At 28.3% G+C, this 24,167-nt stretch overlaps 2 protein-coding genes across 3 annotated transcripts; one reads left to right on the plus strand and one right to left on the minus strand.

Annotated features, from left to right (window-relative positions):
* Positions 1–220: 220 nt before the first annotated feature.
* Positions 221–1,875, plus strand: LOC135951049 (pancreatic triacylglycerol lipase). Its single transcript, XM_065500613.1, has 6 exons — positions 221–375; positions 458–623; positions 697–920; positions 987–1,202; positions 1,274–1,474; positions 1,543–1,875. The coding sequence occupies exons 1-6, from the start codon at positions 231–233 to the stop codon at positions 1,758–1,760; spliced, it is 1,170 nt and encodes a 389-aa protein (XP_065356685.1). The 5' UTR covers positions 221–230; the 3' UTR covers positions 1,761–1,875.
* Positions 1,858–23,074, minus strand: Tg (Transglutaminase). Of its 2 annotated transcripts, none has more exons than XM_065500611.1 (4): positions 22,917–23,074; positions 2,736–4,462; positions 2,347–2,580; positions 1,858–2,274 (listed from the first exon to the last, which is right to left on the minus strand). In XM_065500611.1, exons 1-4 carry the CDS (start codon positions 23,050–23,052, stop codon positions 2,050–2,052), a joined length of 2,322 nt encoding a protein of 773 aa, XP_065356683.1. In that variant the 5' UTR covers positions 23,053–23,074; the 3' UTR covers positions 1,858–2,049. The 2 variants fall into 2 exon arrangements, with proteins under 2 accessions (XP_065356683.1, XP_065356684.1); XM_065500612.1 differs by lacking the exon at positions 22,917–23,074 and adding an exon at positions 15,639–15,914 and having other exon boundaries at positions 1,860–2,274.
* Positions 23,075–24,167: the final 1,093 nt, after the last annotated feature.

Below are 24,167 nucleotides of genomic sequence, written 5' to 3' on the forward strand. Positions count from 1 at the left end.
TAATGAAATCATTCAATGGTTGAATGAATTCTGTTATGAATTAATTCAGCGAAGAATGTATTCTCTTAAATAAAAGCCCTTTTTGGGAATGGATTTATGGAATGAATGGCTGACATTTTTTAATTCCGAATTAAGATTTTAGAGAATTAAAGTCAAATTTAACACAAATATATATTTAGAAAACCCAAGTTTAAAAAATTAAAAAAAAAAACAAAGAAAAACAACTAAAAATGGCTGGCATTACATCAGCCCACTGCTTGTGTAATATCTTTAGTCCTTGTCGCAATGAATTATCCTCAACATTCGTATTGATCCAGTGGTTAATTGGAGGAGTTTCAACATTATTAAACTTTGTAAAACCGGTGATGCAACTGTGTAATAAACAACTTAAACTATTTTGAAATAATCTAGTATTTTAAAGTTAATTATCTACAATTTTCTTGTTTCATGATAAAAGTGGGTATACGAGCACAAGTGGAATTAAATGAAGAGGATTATAATGATACCTGGATTTATATGCCCGATGGAGATGGTAAGCCACAAGTGGCATATTTGGTGGAACCACCGCCAGAGGATAATCGCAATCAAGTACCAAAACTAATACAATTTGAATATTATGGCGGGTAAGAATCACATATACATTTAATTTAACAAAAAGGTTTTTAATTTAAATGTATTGTGTATTAAAATTTTTAGTTCAAATCCTGATAAGCCATTGGTAAATACCGTAGCATTGGATAACAGCGAAGCCTTTTTACATTTACGTGCTAAACGTGATACTTGGGACGAAATGGCCGAGAAATTTAATCCCAAATTGGATACAAAAATATTAGTACATGGCTGGAAATCAAGCACTCAAAGTAATTCTATACAATCTATAAGAGGTGCCTACATGCAAAAGGGACACATTAATGTTTTTGGTAAGACAGACAGTAAAATGTATAAATTTGAGTGAAATTATTTAGAACCTGGTTGTATTTTTTAAGCTATAAATTGGAGAGATCAAGCTGATAATATTTATTACTTGAGACCGGCCCGTTATACCGTACAAGTGGGACGCGCTGTGGCCAAACTTATAGATTTACTGGTAGAGGAGAAAGACGCAGACCCCATGCGTATTCATCTTATAGGCCATAGTTTGGGTTCACATATTATGGGTTATGCTGGTTCATATACAAAGTATCGTGTGGGTAGAATTACAGGTAATTTGTATAATTTTCTAAAATAATACCACAATATTTTTACTTCCAAATTTGATGTTATTTTTGAACAGGTTTGGATCCAGCTCGTCCAGCTTTTGAAGATTGCATTGGACCCGAAAATCATTTAGATCGCACAGATGCTGAATTTGTTGATGTTATACACAGCTGTGCTGGCTTTTTGGGCTTTAAAAATCCCATTGGTCATGCCGATTTCTATCCTAATGGTGGCCATCCCCCGCAACCCGGCTGCACTGAAATCAGCCAAATCTTTAGTAAGTCCCAAATTTATTAAAAATATCAAATTGTTACTAAAGTTTAGTGGATTTAAAACCAAATTTAGCTGGTTGCAGCCATGGCAGATCATATGAATACTACGCGGAATCGATTAATAGTGAAAAAGGATTTTATGCAACCCCTTGTACTTCACTGATTGATATTAAAGGTGAAAATTGTACCGGCTCCAAGATACTAATGGGAGATCGTGTACCCAAAACAGCTGAAGGAATTTATTATTTAAAAACTTCAAATAAGCCAGCATTTGCTCTTGGAATGGATTAATTTTTAGCTAATGCAAATTTGTTTTAAAATACTTACTTATTTAATTAATTTAATTTTTGCAACTTTATTTTTTATTTTGTTTAATAAAATGTTCTTTTGTGGGTAAAAAAAAAAATACTTGTAGATAAATTTATTAAGGGATCTTATCATTCGATTTCAAAATTACTACTAATTCGAGTGTTTTGTATTGCAACTTAATAATATACACAACTAAATATTATTATTACTAAAATTAAATTATCCCTGTCGAATGGAAAAAAAGAATTGCCGTTTTAAGAAAAATAATGATTTAAGGTATAACATCGGTTCTTCTTCTAATTATATTACTGCTAGAACGTCTATGATCACTGTTAATAACATCCTCTGGTCTAGGTTGAATTTCGTAATGCATAAAGCCATCCACATCATCCAATTCCCTTGAGGAGAATTTCGCCAACATTGTACCACGACCAGAATAGGGCGGTACATATTTAAAAGTAGATGCCGCTGTGCCCCCTACTGGAATTTCGGCAATCTGCAATAAGGAAAAATATATATGTAAATAAATTGTTTTTAAAAATTTTAAAGAGTTTGAATAAATATTTACCTTGAATCTCAAGGGTTTTTCTATGCCAGGACCTTCTATATAGAATAATCCCTTTTTGACAGGTATGGGCAATGGATTGGTTAAACGGACTATAACATCCACTGGCTGTTGGGATACTATGTCACCTTGGAAAGTGAATTTAATGTCTGGTTTACGTACTCGGAAATCATCTTGAGCATAATATTCGTATTCGGTGTCTTTCACTATAGAAGAGCACGAAATATTGAAAGATGCCTAGAAATAAAGAAAACAAATAGTAGATATTTAAATTTCTATGTATTTAGTTGTTGTTTTTATGAAATTTTACAGATCTTTCGGAAATTTAAAAGATCTTATTTTACAAAATGTATTATTTCATAAAAATTATATATTAAAGTTATTGGCATTACCTGTGTTGATAATTTCTTGAAATATTCTTCAAACACTACTTCCATGCGAACATATTCGGTTTCTCCCGGTTGAATTTCCACCTCAAAACCCATTGATTTGACTTCTTCGTTATTAATACCTGTATACAAAACCGTATCACAGTTCAATTGACCGGTTGCCGTGTGAGGCTTATCTTTCGATTTATTTGTAATACTGACAACAACTGTAAAACTTTCTCCAATTTTAATGTCATCCTTTAATTGCATATCGAACTCCACTTCGTTGAAATTATCATTCAAATAATAGCGACTGAAAGCATGGCGAGAGTGTTTTAAAGCTTTCAGCATAATATTGCGTTCTTCATCGGTTTTCTCTTCGAATTTATATGAATCTGTAACATCCTCACGTTCCCATTTCAGCACAGCCTTAGTACTTATTAAATGTCCTATGGCCAAGGTGTCTTTGCGTAACATTTTTATGGGTTGGAAGGGACCATTATAACGCCAATACACCTTATCGGCATTGACTTCCGAAAACACGAAACCACAATCAAAAGGTCTTAAGATTTCACCATGTTTAACAGCCGCCACGGAGGCAGGACCAACTCTGTACATGTTATCGGAAGCCTCTTGTGGAGTGGCATCTACAGCTTGCCAACCATCATAGCTTATGCCATTCTGTCCTACTCCCAAATCGGGCCGAGTCATCCAGACTTCATTCCAAACATGATAGTTCCAAATAGAGTCAGTCGTTTCTGCATCCATTTTTTTGTTATTCTGATCAATAAATATGTCCACAGTTAATGAGGCTTGGGTGTCATGGGCCGATGAATAGCAGGTTATAATGCGGGAAGGTATGCCCAGAGCTCGAGCTATAGTAGTTAAAACACCAGAGAAGTTCCAACATTGGCCATATTTGACGGGTTTTTGTGTTTTATAAAATTGTTGCAAGATCTCCGTAGAACCCATCCATTTGGTGGGAGCAATACCACCCGAAAAGTCTTCAGTCCAATTGCCTAAAATAACACCATCATCGTCTACGGAATTTACAGCTGCCGATAAAGCTCTGGCCACACGTACAGGATCTCCTCTATAAGCTGCCGGTACACGTCCCACAGTACCCAATAATTTTAAAGAACACTCCAAAACATGACGTTCAAACTGTCCAATTTTCCACACAGATGGTCTTAGACGATTATAAGAACCACGCCAAATAAGTGTGGTATCATGCATTACATATTCTTTACGCTCGTCGCGATCCGCAAGATAAACTTGATCATCGGGACACCAGGGATTAAAAAGCACATAAATTGGCACTGGAATGGTAAATGACTTCGATCCATCTCCCAGCAATTTGGTATCAATATCTAATTTCCATTCCGTCACCGGACATGTAACGGCAGGCTTGATTAGCACCGTTAATGAGCTGCCCTCATGCACCTCTATACCGGCTCCCCATTCCAGAGGATCACCTAAGAAATCAATACCATCTCTGGGTACTATACCTATTAAAGTACCATGACCGGGACTAGGTCTTTTCTCATCAGCCACTGTGAAAATAAAACTTATGGCATCACGGCTGGGACTAAAAGGGCGATTAAAATTCAATGTTATTCGAAATGGTTCACCGCGCCTCACTATTAGTGCATCCTTGGCGGCATAGAAATGATCTGTGTGATGTTCGTCATGATTGTCTTCGCGGTGTAATTCCACGGTGACAACTTTTAAAACGGCATCACTTGAATTGTCTGAAATAAAAATAGATCATTAAAACGTCATTGATCATTAAAATGTCATTGAACATTAGAGTATTTACTTATTATTTATTGCTGTAAATTTATTTACAAGCTTAATATAACTTTTAATATTACCACTATACGAAATATACAGTGCTTGACAATACAATCGAAACTTTTCAAATATTTCAAAATCCAAAAAAAAAATCTTATACAAATTTTAATTTAAAAATTATTTCTTATTATGGTATTCACAAAACAATGGAAAACTAGAATTAATTTTTAGAATATTTTAGATCCTTTATTTTATTCTTGACAGTGATGATGCATTGAACCATTTAAAGATTCAAACATAGTTTGTCATTCCCTTATCAAGCTTCCATCGAAGTACAATTCTGAGTCCGTATTTTGTGATTTGAAATTTATTATAGGTTTTCTATGGTATTGAGATCTGAATATTGGGCAGGTCATTTCAAAACACTTTTCTTATTTATTGTAACCACTCGATTACAACCCAAAAGATATGTTTGGGATTATGGTCGTGCTGGAATCTCTAAATTAGGGGTATATTTTTCTCATCGTATGGATACATAAAATCATTTAAAATGGCTCCGATTGTAAAGTATCTTTTATGATGTGAATTGGACCCATACCTTGCCCTGACACCATAATATTACCACCTACAAACTTGACTGTCTTTTTTGTTTACTTGGGTCCAGTCTCTTTCCCATCACTGTCGGGAAATTTCTTTATAAGTTTTCTTCTTTTCTTAAAGTTACAATATTCAGATTCGTTGCGATGGCCAACTTTGTTGGTAATTTAATTATTCTATTATATCCATATTTTTTTTCTGGTCTAGCAACAGATAGTCAGTTGGCAAAGAAGCATTACGGTTGAAATAACCGAATTATGTTCACTCAACTCAAGACACAGTAGAAAAATTCGGTTATTAAGTATGAATAAAATTTGAATTTTATGTTCTTAAAGGAATTACAAAGGTGTCTACCATTTCCACTTTTAACGATATTCATATTGTTACGAAATTGTATTTGTTTCATGTTGCATCATGATTCCCAAAATTTATATTTATGCAGACTTCTAATTTTGGAAAATGTTGTTTACCGGCCGATTAACAGCAAATTACTAACTTAGCTGTGGAACACAAGCTTTGAGTTGATTATTGTAGAAATATAACTTTCAAGAAGCATCGATAGATGGTACTAGAAACATCTGGATAGAAATGCAGTGTATAAGTGTATAAGGTGGCCGTGAGAACATCAGTCTAATTTGAAGCATAAACTGCTTTTTTGTTGCAATCAAAAGAATTAGGTTTATTTAAAGGAAATATTTAAACAATATTTAGAGAAAATAATAATAATAATAATAATAGGGGTTTAAATTTGTTTATATACAACTAAGAACTAAATTCCAATTTTAGATTATTTTATTTTTATCCCCCGCGAGTAATTTTTGGGAATATCTTAAACTCTCTTGCTATTTAATTACAAAACTAAAATAAATATTGAAATACTGGTTAAACGTTATGCTTTTTACATCGTTTTCTGACATATTATTTTTGTTTTCGTCTTCTTTTTTGTAGAAGTTGAAAAGTTTCCATTGTTTGCCTATGCTAAGAAGTATAACTACATTCTATAAATGTATTTTTAAAATTTGAATTTATCTTAAAAACATACTTTTATATATGTAAAATATCATATTTTTTTAAAACTAAAATTCCAGAATATAGTTTTCGGAAAAATTTGTTATTGTACTGTCACTCACTGTACATAATAAAAGTCATGAGCAAAATTTAATGGGCAAAAAGACACGTATTTTAGTCTTATATTAAACTCGAATTATTAGGTGTTACTGACATGTATTACAGTTTTTGACGGATATGGACAAACATTTTGATTTATGAGTGTATTTGTATATTTAAAGTATTTATCATTTCTATACAAAATAAATAATGCATAGGAAAGAATTTAAAGCTAAATAATTTTTGAATTTTCTATAAACAATAGAAATTTTTTAATGTAACATACAAATTCCGTTATCTTGTTTCAGCTAAAAAACATAACAGACTTATTAAATAACATTCAAATGAGGTCATAAATCCAGCATTCTTTAAAATAATTCAATAATATTTAAAGATATTTTATTATTAAAACCATTTTTTTTAATTGAAAATCGATCACTTTAATTTGAAAATAAATAATAAAATAGATTTTCATTTGTATTTATAAAATAAACAAATTCCATAATATAAAATTTGTATATATGTTCATAGGAATATTTAATTTAAAAAATATAAGTTTGTTTAGTGATGACATCATGCTTTACGGATGCAAATTCTATTTTTGTTTATTAATTGTCAAGTATTCGAATCAATTTATCCCAATACTCTAAAAAATATGTTCAATCATTTAAACAAACTATTCTGTGTTATACATTTTAAATCAAATTATATATGTAGATACGAGTACTATTAACTAATTGCAAGATGAAATATCAAATAAAAATTGAGTATTGTTATTCAATTAGAACACATTAGCAAATGACTATAAATATAAAATATACATATTTTGTTTGTTATTATTAATTTGTATTTATGTACAATTTAGTTCAAGTAGTTTGAACTTCAATCAAACATTTTCAATATGTACAGCTGCGGTAAAAATAATAGCACCACGACATTCATATTGTTTTATAATAATATTACGTAAAAACTGTTAAATTAATTTTTGTTGTTTTTGTATAAATTTATGCTTAATTCAATGAACTTTCAAACCTTAAAAATAGTTTTGAAAATTAGATGCAAATTTTAAAGAAAACTTCTAATATATAAATACCTAAGAAATTCATCAGTCAAAAAAATAGCACTAAGATAGAAATCGATTAAAATAAACAAAAATTAACCAGTACAAAATTTAATTTAGTAACAATTATTATGGTTTGTAACGTTCTTAACAAGTTATTAAAAGTAAAATATTGTTGTCTTTTGTTTTCGTATTTTTTGGCAAAAAAGAGACCTACCTATAAAGATTCTTAAATTTTAAAAATTTTGTATCGAACTTGTATGCCAAATATATTTTTTTTCATTCCCCAAAATAAATTCTTAAATATTGTTGCTTCGTTTTACCCTTTTTGTGACTTTTGGCCATCTATTTTTAATAAAATTATGTTTGGGGATATCGTATTCTGTCCCACGACATTGACCTTTTAGCTGAAACCCAAATGTATATCAGTTTATCATTCCATAGATCATTCCTATGGTCATAATTTCATTGATTTATATCTGAGTATGATTTTATCTAGCATTTGATCATATAAGATTGAATTATTTATTCCACATATTCAATATATTATTCGAATGTTATAATAGAAAAACCACAATCAAAATACAATTTTTAAATCTCTGTGTTTGTAAGATAAGATGAATATATTATCTTAAATTTTGGTTGAAATTCGATTCGGAGGACTTTCTATAGAAGTCTGATATCAAACAATATAATTTGTTTAATTATTTGACCAAAAAGTGTTTTGGTACTTGAATGTTGAAAAATGGTAATGCGACTTCGAAAATTTTACCTTTAATAGAGGATGTTATATTCTTGTTGGTGAAACTTTTCTAGAATTTAAATAATTTAAATTTTGTTATTGAAATGGTCAGCGAATAACTGCAACACTAGTCGTCACTTTTGACCACCGTGCAGAACAATAATGCCTGATTTTCGAAACGGTGGGCCAAGAGTGTTATGATTAAAAGCGATAAGCGGTTGCGCAACCTAAAATTTATATTTTTATTTCAACGCAATGTTTTTTAAAACCATTTCTAAATATCTATAAATAGTTTTATTCTGAATTAAGCTAATTTGTATTTTCAGAAATCATAATTTTTTAAACTAGAGCATCCGGTACCATCACATGTACCACTTTTGTTGTTACTAAAAAAATTAGAAAAGTAAAATTTATTTTTTTGTTTTTAATTTTATTCATTTCGATATAAATAGATTCAAATTATAATTTAATGGCGATTTTTTAAAACTAAAACATGAATATTCTATATTTTTTCGACAATTTCTTACGATGGTGCTATTATTTTGACTGCACAAAATCTGGGTATTTTTCAAAAATACCATATAATGGATTGAAAGGTTAATATTTCTTAAAGAAAACTTTACTCATAGAAGAAATAGAGATTAATTAACCATCTTATATTATATTTAATTAAAATTACTATGGAAATAAAAATATTTCTCATGTTAATTGCTTTAAGGTTCTGTGGTGCTATTATTTTTACCGGCACTGTATATACAATTTATACTGTATCATTTATAAGTTCTGGTATTAATAATAAATTTGTTTGTAATTTTTTTTATGTACAATTATGGATATATGACCTTTTGTGATAAATCTGTCAAAAATATTCAATTGATTGGTATTTGAAAAATACCGTAAATAAAATGTAGAGCATTAAGTCATCACATTAAGAACTACATCGTTTGTAATATTAGGCATATTTATTCATTTATTATTTTAAAGAATGAGAACGAAAATTATATTACAAATTATTGACAAAGAATAAACATTTTTAATTTGAAATGGTTTCCTTTTCCAACTAATTGGCATGTGTTAATGAGACTTTTAGTTGAATTTGAAAAGAACAAATTACTTCCTAATTCTCCTAGTTTTTGTTATTATCTGACCACTAGCGCCACAAATATTACCTTTTCGACTATTATAAAATAAATGTTCGAAATAAATATCGAAAAACAGGGACAAACGAACTGTGTACATTTCGCTGATGTTCCAAAAATCAAAAGCCTAGTGGCCTAGAGTTTCCTTCACCTTTTCTTGTATGGTCAGAAATCGCATTCTTATTATTATGATTTTCATACAAATAATTGATTTATTATACCCTTCACCTTCGTGAGAAGGGTATATATATAAGTTTGTAATTTCTACATTTTTCATTTCCGACCCTATAAAGTATATGGGGCATTTCATGTCAAGTGAACCAACTTTTGAAATCGATGTCTTCCGATCGGGATGAAATTTGCACCAAGGTTGGATAGTAACTCAGACACAATTTTTCAACAACATCGGTCGAGAACTCTCTGAGTTATAGGGGGTAAAATTTTGACAATTTGGTCAAACAGGGGTTTTTTCTTATCCATGTAACTTATTACCTATTGTTCTTAGCAAAATGTGTCCCAAATAGTATAGATAGCTATTTCTTCGATCTTTCGAAAAAAAATATTTAAAAAAAAAAATAAAAAAATTTTAATATTTTTTTTCCGAAATCAAAAACTTTTTTGACTTTTTTTTAAAATGGGTCCTTTTTTTTCTTAAAATAAAGTTTAGATATTTTCCTTGAACACCTACTTGGTCGCTTAGTGGGATGCGAGTGGGATATCTATCAAAATAAATATTTTGTAACTCAAAACATAAAATTTTTGACTTTTTTTGCAAAATCAAAAACTTTGTTGACTTTTTTTTTTCAAAATGGACCCTTTTTTAATCTTTTTTTTTAGGTCAAACAAAAGCTTAGATATTATCCTTGAAGACCCTTTTGGTCGCTTAGTGGGATGCGAGTGGGATATCTATCAAAATAAATATTTTTTAACTCAAGACTTACAATTTTTGACTTTTTTTTGCGCAAATACGATTTTTTTTCCAAATGGGCCCTTTTTTTAAATTTTTTTTTTTTTTTTGTAGTCAAAAGAAAGCTTAGGTCCATTCCTTTAAGATATTTTTAGTCCCTTAGTGGGATGCGAGTGGGATATCTATCAAAATAAATATTTTGTAACGCAAGACATACAATTTTTTAATTTTTTTTTGCAAAATCAAAATTTTTTTCCAATATGGGCCCTTTTTTAATTTTTTTTTTTTGCTCAAAAGAAAGCCTAGGTCCATTCCTTTAAGATATTTTTAGTCCCTTAGTGGGATGCGAGTGGTATATCTATCAAAATAAATATTTTGTAACAATTTTTTTTTGCAAAATCGAAATTTTTTTCCAATATGGGACTTTTTTTTAAAATTTTTTTTTTGCTCAAAAGAAAGCTTAGGTCTTTTCCTTTAAGACCTATTTTGTCACTTAGGAAGATGTGAGTAGGATATCTATTAAAATAAAAATGTTGTAACTCAAGACATTCAATTATTGACTTTTTTTTTGCAAATTCGAATTTTTTTTCAAAATGGGCCCTTTTTTAAAAATTTTTTTTTAGTCAAAAGAAAGCTTAGGTCCATTCCTTTAAGATATTTTAGGTCCCTTAGTGGGATACGAGTGGGATATCTATCAAAATAAATATTTTGTAACTCAAGATATACAATTTTTGATTTTTTGGCAAAATCAAAAACTTTTTTGACTTTTTTTTAAAATGGGCGCTTTTTGTAATTTTTTTTTTGCTATAAAGAAAGCTTAGGCCTATTCCTTTAAGATGGTTTTGATCGCTTAGTGGGATGCGAGTGGGATATATATCAAAATAAATGTTTTGTAACTCAAGACATACAATTTTTGTGTTAAAACGATTTCAAAAGTTGGTTCACTTGACATGAAATGCCCCATATATATTATAGATCCTTATAGATAGCGGAGTCGATTAAGCCATGTCCATCTGTCTGTCTGTTGAAATCAATTTGTCAGATATCTTCGGGGTCCAAATCTTCAATAATTCTGTCAGACATGCTTTCGATAAGTTTGCTATTTAAAATAAGATAAATCGGTCCACAAATGGCTGCGATATGAGGAAAAAACCAGGACAACATCGATTTTTTTACCTATTTTTGACCTACAGTGGTGGCCAGGAATTTAAAAAAATTGTTTGCTAAATTCCACGTGATTGTCAATTATTTTTTCAAATATTTTCACAAATATGTATGCATGAGGACTATTTTAACACACAAGTGTGTTTTATTCGACTGTATCAATTCATACATATTCACCACGAACTCATAAAATTTTTCTACAACTTGACCAAAAAAATTTTTTTTTAAATAAACATATTTTCTCACATTTATATCATTATATTTTTATTATTATAAAATATTCGGACCAAATTTCGTATTTTTAGTTCCATTAGTTTCGGTCATATCATGTTATTAACAGCGGATGTTCGCTGAGGTGGTTCAACGTATTTCCACATATATTTGTCCATATATGTTTTACCGATTTTTCCAAACATTTTTCAGAAACTAGAAACATTAATAATAAATTTCATACCCTTAGAGGTCCTTTTATTTTGTCTCTATCGCACTTAAAATTCAGTTGATGAAAAAAATGCAAGTATTTGTCTTAAATTGGTGGCCACCACTGTATATCTGGATTACTATGTCATTAATATAGACAATATGGATATCTAATGATTCAAAGACCTTTGCAATGACGTAAAACAAAAAAAAAATTAAATCTAAAAAATTTTAAAAAAACTATTCGAATTTTTTTTTCCAAAAAATGAAAAAACTGCAAAAAAATAAATTTTGTTTACCTAAAAATATTTAAAATTTTAGTTTTGAAGTATAATTTGGTGAAGGGTATATAAGATTCGAATATAGTTCTCTCACTTGTTTTTATTTGTTTGGTTATGGTTACCATTTTTATATTTGAAATATTTTCAAAAAATATGTGTAAGATGGGAATTAACATTTTTTCTAACAAAAATCATTTCAGATTTTTACAAAATAAACCACTTTTTACCCTGTATTTGTTTATATAATTATAGACTGATTTATTTACACATAATTAATATTATAATCTTTATTTATGTTTTCTTCCAAAATAGTTAAATTCATTGAACGAAATTTTGTAGGCGTGGGAAAATTAGTTTGGTTTGCCAAAAATTATACTAAAAAAAACACCAAACAATTAAAACATAAGATTAATACTAAAAATGACGTCGTCTTAAATCAGACAAGTGTGTTTTTATATTAAATAGAAGGACGCGGAACTAAAGAGCTCGATGAATCATGATCAGTGATTCCCAATTATGACAATAAATCCCAATAAAAAAATAATTTGTTTTATGTTTAATCAAACATATTGGGTAAATAATACAAATTAGGATGATTCATTTGAAAAAAAATATTTTGCCTTTTTAAGTTTATAGATTTTTTTATTCAAGATTTAAAATGATAATTTCTATTTATTTCAAATACCGGTAATTCTCAATGACGAAAAATACCCTGAAGTTTGGGAGATTTATATAAATATAAACGAATATAAATAAAAAATTATTTGCAAATATTCAGCATTTAAAAAAAAATCTAAAACCCTCCTGCCAAAATCTTGAAAAGTTTTTGCTGTGTTATCACTTGCTTTAAATGCCATATCCATTAATTGCTTTATAATGCAATTTAGTAAGAAACCGCTAATGATTTTATTTTTAATATTATACTTAGAGCTAGTTTTTTACTTGTTAGTTAAACGTAGCTTAACACGCTGTTAGGTTAAACATGAAACAAATTTAGCCGTGTTTCTCACAATTTTGTTAACATTGTTTTTTGAATAAAAAATCATTTTATTTTTCAACATTCTTCCTTGGGCTTTATACACTTTGTCCAACGTTTCTCCAATTTTTGTATCCCTTCCAAATAATAAGATTTGTCGAGGTCATCAAAATAGGTATTTGTTTGTGAGATGATTTCAAATCTCTTTCAGCCGAGTCATTTCTTCAGGTTTGGAAACAAGAAATCTGCGAAGCCTTGATACCCCAGCACACTGTCGTCTAGTCTATCGGGATACCCGAAGAATAGGGCAGATGAGGGAGCAATTCGTAGCCTAATTCATGGATTTTTGCCACGAAAACTGCACATTACATTGTCCTGGTGAAAAAGAACTTTTTTCTTGGCCAAATGCAGTCGTCAAATCCTCATAAAATTGACCAAATAAGTTGGCATAATATTCGCTATTTATTGTTTTGAAGGTACGCCATGACTTTATTTGCTAACAAACCCAACTGGACCTTCTTTAGCGTCGATTCACCCCGAGAAACCCTGTGTGTTTATTGCTATTTGGTCTCTAGTGTGTTGTGATGGATCATTGTTTCGTCCTCGGTTACGAAACAGCCCAAAAACTAGTCCATATTGCTGTTGAACAACGCCAAACACTCCTGCGATGTTGTCTCGCGATTGCGTTTGTGGTCGATTGTGAGCTTTGAAAGCTTTCTCATACCCAAGTGATCATTCTAAATTGAAACTACTGAGCAACGTGAGATGCATATGGCTTCGTGATTTTTTTTCAATTGTTTCGGGTGTAGAGACCACAACTGGGCGTCCAGTCCCGAACAAATATAGGTAAAAAAATCGAGGTTGTCATGGTTTTTTCCTCATATCTCAGCCATTTGTTAACCGATTTTCTCGATTTTAGCAACCGAGCCGGAAGAATTCCGGAGATATTGATGTATGAATCGTGTATGTAAGTTATTAGGGGCCTTCGAAAAGTTGATTTCAACAGACAGATAGACGGACATGGCTTAATCAACTCCGCTATCTAGAGGGATCCAGAATATATATACTTTATAGGGTCGGAAAATTATATTGTGGAAATTACAAACGGAATGACTTTTAAGACGTCGTTTTTTATTAATTCCCTTTTAAAGTTGCTTTTACTCCACCCCTCTTATCCACAAACTCAAAAAATCAAATGAGAATTAAGAAAAAATTACGTCTTAAAAGTCATTCCGTTTGTAATTTCCACAATATAATTTTCCGACCCTATAAAGTATATATATTCTGGATCCCTCTAGATAGCGGAGTTGATTAAGCCATGTCCGTCTATCTGTCTGTTGAAATCAACTTTTCGAAGGCCCCTAATAACTTACATACACGATTCATACATCAATATCTCCGGAATTCTTCCGGCTCGGTTGCTAAAATCGAGAAAATCGGTTAACAAATGGCTGAGTTATGAGGAAAAAACCATGACAACCTCGATTTTTTTTACCTATTTTTGACCTATATCTGGATTACTAAGTAATTAATATAGACAATATGGATATATAATGATAGATATTTCAAAGACCTTTGCAAAGACCATAGTAAGTTGGACCTACAATGGGTCAAAATCGGAAAAAAATTTTAACCCGATTTTTTTTTCACCAAAAGATTTTTTTTCCTAAATAATAAAAAAAAATTTTTTTTAAATTAAAACAGATTTTTTTAAATTTAAAAAACAATTCGAAATTTTTTTTTTTTCAATAAATTAAAAAAAAACAACTGGAAAAAAATAAATTGTGTTTACCTAAAAATATTAAAAATTTGTATTTAAAGTATAATTGGTGAATGGTATATAAGATTCGGCACAGCCAAATATAGCTCTCTTACTTGTTTATAAAGTGGTTTGAGTGATAGTTTTTTTTTTTTTTTTAAATTTCCAAAAACGACTCCCCGGAAATTAGTTCTCAAATTGTGAGCTGAAGGGAAATGACACTTGTAGCTTTCGCCCCGCGAAATTCATCTTATTTCTAAAAGAAAACAGATCTGCTCCTATACAAATTGCCAGAGAACATTTAAACTGGTCGAGCCATAAATGGAATACTGTAGGGATTGACTATTTAATTAGTTCGATGCATCTTAGCTGTGAAACAGTAATAAAAATCAAGGGCTATCCAACAAAACACTAAGTCACTAAAAGGGCAGAACTGTATTTGTAAAAATAATACCTAAGTTTCGATTGTTTTGTCAATACCATAATAATGAATACTTTTTTTATTTGTTTTCTATTTTAAAAATTTAAAAATAAAAGTATATATGTATTAGTGAAATAAATACCTTTTTTTATTGAGAAAGTAATATTTTTTTGGGAGCATATAAATTAATATGTGTAAAATATTGTTTACAAAATTCATTTGCAAGAATTTTAAATAAAAATTAAAACGCACAAATGAGTAAAACAAAAATATCTACAATTTTTAAACTTGTTTGACAACAAAAAGATAACAAACAAAGTAAATATTGAAGAATAATAAAAATCAAATTATTAAAGAATAGATGAAGTCACAAACCCCAAAAACGCGTATTGTACTTAAAACACACATGCATATTTATTTATGTACATTTGTATTTATATAGATAATCAGAGATATGAAAAGTATGTGGGCTTATATAGTTTTTTGTTTTAGTAAACGACCTTGATAAAACAAAACTTAATTTAATAATAATTGTAAACACTTTTTCAAAACATCCTTACCTTCTGAGGCAGGACGTATACTTCGATAAGGATTTAAAGGACGAGGAGGTTGCCACCAACGGTTTACCCAGGTGGGCAAATAATTCGAATACCAATTTGCCATATTTATAATACAACTATAGATGTACTTTTGTAACGGTTTATTTTGTATAATTTAATTTTTTAATCACGCACATTTATTGTTTAAGATTTATTTAAATTTTTTTGGCAACTTATTATTTCTTTTATTTAATAATTTTTACACAATAAACAATATTCCGCTTATGTTCCACTCTATTGCGATCGTACTTGTTAACTGAATTAGTACCACAACAAAACTTTGTTTCCCTCAATATTTGAGGGTGTTCCAAAACAAAACAACTAATAAAGAGAGAAATCTTTTTGTTGGCTAATAAGAATATATAAGAAACACTAGCTAAAGGGTACTTACGTATTACTCAGTCAGTCAAATCAAGTCTATTGTATACTCTTTAAACTACTAAGAGATGTTATCATTATACTCATAGTACATATAGGGTTTCTCACAACAGACAGCAAAACTGAAATGTATGATTTTTTAACATTATCAAAATGAAGTAGGCATCAAAAGTTCGAAAGAATTAATTCTTAATTCAATTTTCAAAATCAAATTAAATACATATATCCTCTTAACAGTACCATTAAACCATTCAGCACGAATATCTTCGTTGTCTTTACTCCTTAGTACTTCAAATGTATTGAGTTCATTCCTTTAAGAATTTATTCTTTACAGAATTAATTCCTTATTGAATGATTCGAATTTTCTTTAAGTCAAATTCATTACTAAATATTCGTAGCTTTAAAAATGTATTGAATGATTAAATTTTCTTCAAATCAAATCTATTAGAAAAAGCTTTATATATGTATATACAATAATTGTTTTCCATTTATTTTGTAAATGATGAAAAAAAAAAGTTGAATGAAAAAAAAAAAATAATTTTATTCAATTAGATTTGAATGAACAAAAATTTAGTCATTTAAAGGTTGAATGAATTCCATTATGAATTAACTCCCATCGAAATACTTAAATGAATAAATAAAACCGAAATTAAATGATTTTTAATTAAAATAAATCGTTACTGCATATGTTTTGAAAAATCAACTGAAAATTGGATTATACATTTCAAATTGAGAAAAACTAATTTGAATAGAGATTTACCATTCAAACAAGTAAAATAGCTACATACCCTTCACCAAATTATACATTAAAATAAAAATTTAATTTTTTTTTTAATTTTCATAAATTTTTTTTTTTTAAATTTTCATTTCAATTTATTTCCACTTATTAAGGTCTTTGAAATATCTATCATTTGATAGCCATATTGTCTATATTAATTACTTAGTAATTCAGATATCCTGAATTCAGATTCAGATATCCTGGTTTTTTTTCCTCACATCTTAGCCATTTTTAGACCGATTTCACGATTACAGTAAAACATTTTGAATAATGAAACATTTTTGATGACGATGAAACTGAACTCTATATCCGACATTGCATGGTATAACATTATAAATAGGGTATAATATTTTAATTCAGGTGACAAAAGGATAACATTGTTTTGAGTGATACCTCTAAATTTTCAATCATTATTTCGTGTTTGTAATGACAAGGTGCTTTAGAAACACCTGTCTGAAAGCTGAACAATATTTTTGCATAAAGCTTTCCCTCTGGGTCCTCCTTTTTACAAAGTTTTATGTCAGGCGCGGATCCAGGTCAACCATTTGTGGGGGGGAAATTACAATTTGTTCTACATTTTTCTTGTTATTCCTTTTTTTATATGAAAACTTTTCGGTTTTGAGGGCGAAATTTCCTGCCTGTTTTATATACATACATTCTGGGGGGACCTGTTGAATTTGGTACCAATTCTAATACTTAACCGATCAAAACTAGTTTTAAATTAAATTTATATTTTCTTCTCAATTTAATTTACTATTTGCTCATTTTCAAATCGAAAATCTCACTTTCAATTGTGAATCAGAAAGCAAAATTGAAATTAAGATTTTCGATTAAAATAAATTAAATTTATATTAATTGTACTGTGTCTTCCGAATTTGAAATGAAAAATCTCATTTTCAATATAAGGTAAACCATAGTAGAAAAATAGAAGGTAGTTTCATTCTCTCTTTATTTTTTAAAATTCTACGTCTGACATGCTTAAGGATTTTGACGTTTTCGTTAAAATAGTAATACCATATTAATTAAAAATTTTCCCATATATTCTTTGAAGTTTGTGAAAAAATTAATACATAATTTTCATTAATTTGAAAAATATTAAAAAAAATATAAAAAATATTTACTATCAAGTTGGGATCAAAGGTAAGATTTTCATTATCAAATATTTCAAAGCTAATTTGTGACCATTATTTTAAGAATTAACAAACATGAGTTGCATTTTCCCCAACTGCAAAAATACCAAATATTTTTGCAAAAATTCAAATGTAAATTTTTTTAAAGTCCCTACATTACCTAACAAACGACAACAGTGGCTGGATGTATGTAAAACTTGCGAAGAAGATTTGCCAAAAGAGCCAATGGTGTGCTTCGACCATTTCCTTAAAAGCAATATTGCAGTTAATACATTAACTTCCAACACAACATACTTAATACATTTTTATTTAAATACTAAATTATAAATTACACATTTTTTGTAAAAAATTTCTCTAAAATAAAAATCATTTTTAGGAATGTGGCAACGCTTTTTATAATGCTCACAGAATAAGGAAACTTCAAAAAACCTTATTTGAAAAAAAAAATTTTGATTGAAACTACCTTCTATATTTTTATCATGAGGTAAACGGTATCGGTATTTTGCTTTTTTCGGTAACGGTATTTGCTTTTGAGATCTGTAGCCACTTGAAAAGTATGATTTTTGGAATCAAGCGTTTTATTATTGATAATTGGATTTGAAATTAATTGAATTCGTATAATTAATTGTTGTGATGATTTCTGGAATTGTCTGTGGGTTTTTGATCACTAATGGAGTATGCTACTTTTTAATAAGAACTTGTGGAATCAAAAATTTCCAAAAAGTGTTTGACATAAAGCAGTAACGCCAAATATGGTTTCGAATGGTTTACTTTTATTAAGCTTCTGTAGTCTTGCTAAATTGCATTTTTGTTAGTCTGACTAAAAGACGATAGTCGACGGTTCAGATTTTCATTCGCATGAAATATGATCTTTATCCAATAGATATTCAATAATGAATTACATCAATTAAACTACCTGTAGAATATAACTTAATATAAAATTCGTTGCTGACAAATGCCTAGATTCATAACAAACTGACTACAAAAGTTAAATAATAATAGCATTAAAAATTATAAATTGCATAAATTATCTGCTACTTTTTTCATTTTGTTATTTGCCAAAGTCAAACAAACAACTCCCACATGTTTGTTTTATTTTAAAATAAAATAAATTTAACATTGTTAATTGCTCGCATATAAGTTTACATATTCTTATTTCTCACTATAATAACAGTAATTAAATGTACGTTTTTTTTTTTTTTTAAAAATCATTGCGGATTTCATATAGTACTTAGCAATTAATATTGAAATTAAATCGATTATAACACTTTATATTTTTATTAACAAAAATCGGTATATAGCTTGCAATTTACAAACGTTTAAAGAAATTATACTTTTACAAGAATTTCACTACTCAGAAACACACTAAATCATTTAAAAATTCAGATCTTCATTAATGAAATTCCAACTGCCCGCAGCTACAGCAGCAGCAAGCAGATTTGGTCAATTAATACAAATGTGTTGTATGCTTTCATTGTACAATACTTGATGGCGTCATCGTTTAAAATTACGTATTGAATACGTACGAATGCATGTTCAAAATGCAAACCCAACATTAAAACAATTCAAATAGTGTTAAAAATATACAATTTTCTGAGTATTTAATCATTTATTTCGGCGAATAAATTGTTAATTCGAGAGTGATGACAAATTATTCACTACTTAAAATTCGTCACTTTAAATGTAATAACACGAAAAATTTTAGATCATTTTGTGGTGGAAGTTCCAGCATGTATCATGAAATAACCCAAGTGCTCAAAACTATTTGTATTTAGTATATGATTGTTATTCTGTTAAAGAAATCCTTGCATAGACATTTGTGATCGGAATCCAAAAGCTGTTAAATGTGCAAAAATCGAAGTGTGTCACATCCATCTATCGAAGTGTTGACAAAATTTGTTTAATTAACATGGAAAATATTTCAAGTTTAACAACATTATACTATTTACATATGTACATATGTACGTAAACACGACTCGAGTTGAGAAGTGTTCAATTTTCGAATATGCAGTTAGTTGGTTGGCTGTTTGATTTTTTTCGAATTATTATAGAAGCAACACTTAGAATTTAAAAATAAAAATGTTGGCTACCGTTATAGATGAATTATGAAAGCACCCATCAGTGGCAAGTGTATACATATAAGTTTGTCATTCCTTTTGTAATTTCTACATTTTTCGATATAGTCATATCCATCCGTCTGTATGTTGAAATCAACTTTCCGTATCCCTCAAATAACTTACATACAAGTTTCATATATTAATATATCCGCTATATATCGGTAGCAAATTCAAATCGAGAAAATCGGCCCAAAAATTTATTGAGATACATATAAGGAAAAAATCAGGACAATCTCTTTTTGTGATCTACATATATCTGGATTACTAAGAGCTAGTTTCTTACTTGTCAGTTAAACTCAGCTTAACACGCTGTTATATTAATCCTGAAATATATTTTGCCGGAATTTAACCAATGATTGTGTTTCTCACTAGTGGATTAATTTTGTTAGCATTGCCATACTTTTCAGTCAAATCACATGTTTATTCTTCAAATTTTTTCATATAAATATGGCAATACTATACATTTTATAAGAAAAAGCAACCGCGTTACATAACTTTTTTTTGTAAATTTTAACTTTCTAAAAGAAAAAGCGACATAACAGTATATAAAATGTATATTAAAAATTATATTGATGTTAATAAAGCAAATAAAAACAAAGAGCTGCTGTGCTGAATTCTTTATTTTATATTCCATCTGTTTGTGCTTTGGCATTTTATACTTAGGTTTAACTCACCAATGATGCTCAGTTAAACCTAGATTATATAGCATATAAACAATAAGTGAGAAACACAATTTTTAGTTTAATTTAGGTTTAAGCGAAGAATGTAGATTATCTCTATCCCAGAAACTAGCTCTAAGTCATTAATATAGACAATATTGATATCTAATAGTACATATTTCGAAGACCTTTGCAAATTTGAATATAAGTCCATAGTAAGTCGGACCTACAATGGGTCAAAATCGGGAAAAATATTTTTTAACCCGCATTTTTTTTCATAAAAAAAAAATAATTTGTCATAAAATTTTTTCTTTATTAATTATTAAATTAAAAAAATTTAAAATCAATTTTTGCTATAATTTTTTTTTCACTAATATAGATAATTAAAAAAAATAGTTTAAAAAAATTTTAAATTTTTTTTTTAAATTTTACCTAAAAATATTGAAAATTTTTACTTTAAAGTATAATTTGGTGAAGGGTATATTAGATTCGAATATAGCTCTCTTATTTGTTATTATAGGTTTTGTAGTATCGGGAATGTTAATTTGTTAAATTGTTTCGAAAAGAAAATTATTCGAATTTCTATGCTTTATACATTGAATTGAAAATCGCATATATCGAACACCTTCTAAACATAGTCCTGGGGATTCTAGATAGCATGGCAATGATCTTCGTTACACTATGCTCAATTTTAGTTTGTAGCCACTTTTTTGTGTTTTAAAGAAAGTTTAAAAAACATTTTATTGCATTTAAATTCTATATTAAAAAAAAAATTGTGATAGAATTTTTCTTAATCATTTGTATTCTATTTTGATTGTGTACTAAAATATTTTTGTTAACAGTTTTTTAAATGTATAATAAAAAATACCTGTTTTCGTTTTTAAATCGTTTCATTGTTATAAAGTGCACATTAAAAAGAATTTGTCTAAAATATTTTTGTTATTTATACAGGTGTTTTGATTTCGTTCATTATTTAAATTTATTTTCCACATGGAGTACAAATACTATTATACTATTGTATGTTAAAAAATATTCGGTATTTTGAACTTTTTTGACAGAATAGGTTTGGATCAATAGGATCATAATTAGTTTGGTGTTGAAAATTCTGAATTAATTCAAATTTTATCAAAATTTTATTTGTTCTCATAATCCTTCCATTAAAGCATTTAATACGAATTAATTCATGGGCTTAATTCTTTGGTACTTTAAACATATTGAAATCATTTGAATTATATATTCATTTTGAAAAAGTATAAAAAATTAAAAACAAATTGAATTTTATATTTGGATTAGAAATCACTTAAAGGGTGAAAGAATTGAATCCTTTATAATTCAAACAGGAATTCATTTTATTCAAATAAAAGCTTTTCATACTATAATCACATGAACCTTTTCAAAAAATGTTTGGATTCTTTAACCGTTCGTATAAAAGTTTTTTTTTTACCCAGTTTTACCTTTAAAATCCTCAACTATGTAAATAAACTCTTTAAATTTGCTTGAGCAACTCAATCATTTGTTGTAATATCTATGAACTAAATAAGAAGTAAGACAGCTATATTCAGCTATGCCGAATATTATATACCCTTCACCAAATTATACTTTAAAATAAAAATTTTAAATATTTTTAGGTAAACAAAATTTTAAAAAAAATTTCAAAATTGTTTTTAAAATTTATTTATTTCTAGATTACTAAGTCATTAATATAGACAATATGGATATCTAATGATAGATATTTCAAAAATCTTTGCAATGACTTATATAACGCCATAGTTAGTCGGACCTACAATGGGTCATAATCGGGAAAAATATTTTTTTTTCACCAAACATTTTTTTGTCATACATTTTTTTTCACTATTAAATTGAAAAAAAAAATTATATAATAACATTTTTTTTTTAAATTTTGTTTAACTAAAAATATTTCAAATTTTTATTTTAAAGTATAATTTGGTGAAGGGTATATAAGATTCGGCAGAGCCGAATATAGCTCTCTTACTAGTTTAATGTAACATTGTAAATAATTTCCACAATAACAACTACAAATAATTATTGAATCTTTACAATTTTCAACTTCTATACATGCATATTATAAATATAGAAGATTTTGTGGCAAATATTTTTGTACAAATTTAATAATTGAAACAAACAAAAAAAACGTATTCATATTGTTCGCATCTCACCTCTTTCATCTGATTTATAATCGATCATACGTATGGGCGATTCAGAAATTTCTTGTAAACACATGTTTTTCAAACAATTGCAACATTTCAAATCAATATTTTTGTTTTCCACCAACGAAGACACTTTATTGCCCATAATTTAATTATTGTTTTTAATAGTATTTATAAAATTTAAGATTATCACGAAAAACCAATATAAATTGTTTTGTTATTGCTCAATTAGCTTCAATATTCTTATTGCTTTAAATTTGTATGTAGGAATATTTTTTTTAATTTTACTTTTGTATAAGTACTTTAGATCTTGCAGAATAACTACTACTAAGTAATTTGTATAGTTTAAACTTCTTCCATAAGATGTTCTTTTTTGTTTAATCACTTGTCAGCTTTTTTGTTTTAACGGAAAAAAATATTTATAAACTTATTAAATATTAGCTTAGTAGAAACAATTTAAATTAAGTCATATTATAACTTGAAAAAATAAATATAAAATAAACATTATCTTTCACGCTGAATTTTGATTCTGATAGAAACAAAATTCTAGTTACGTTTATTTCATATGAGGCATCGATCGCTGTGCTGCTGTCTTCATTGAAAGCTTAGGCTTATTTGAGCTTCTTGTTGACCTTGTTCTTCCAAACGATAACCATACTAGTTATCACAGACGCAAAGGGGAACGTATTCTAAGACTCAATTGTTATTATTTGTTATTTTATTTGAAATGTTATGAATTAATTATTTCACATTAACCTAATATTCGATGAAATATCTGTACTTGGTACGACTTTGTTTTATAAAACAAATATATATTCATTAATTTCGACAAAATCGGCATTAAATATATTTGTGTAGCATATAAATAAGTAATAAATACTTTGAAGAGACTGTTTTATTCAGTGAGTAATAACACCTACACTGAAAACATTGATGAAAAATGTTTGTTGTGTATCATGTAAAATATTACAACAGTGTAGGAGATATTTAAATAATGTGTTTGCAATAAAGCATTCAATAAGTATAAAATATTATAACAATTAAATACAACGAATATAAAATAAGACATCTAAGAGAGCTATATTCGGCTGTGTCGAATCTTATATGCCCTTCACCAAATTATACTTTAAAATAAAAATGTTAAATACTTTGAGGTAACAAAATTTTAAAAATTAGTGAACAAAATTTATGGCTATCTTTATTTTTTTTTAAATATTTTTATAATAAAATTTAAATTTTTTTCTCGATTTTGACCCATTG

The sequence above is a fragment of the Calliphora vicina genome, chromosome 2 (assembly GCF_958450345.1).
Source record: "Calliphora vicina chromosome 2, idCalVici1.1, whole genome shotgun sequence".
Taxonomy (NCBI): Eukaryota; Metazoa; Arthropoda; class Insecta; order Diptera; family Calliphoridae; genus Calliphora; species Calliphora vicina.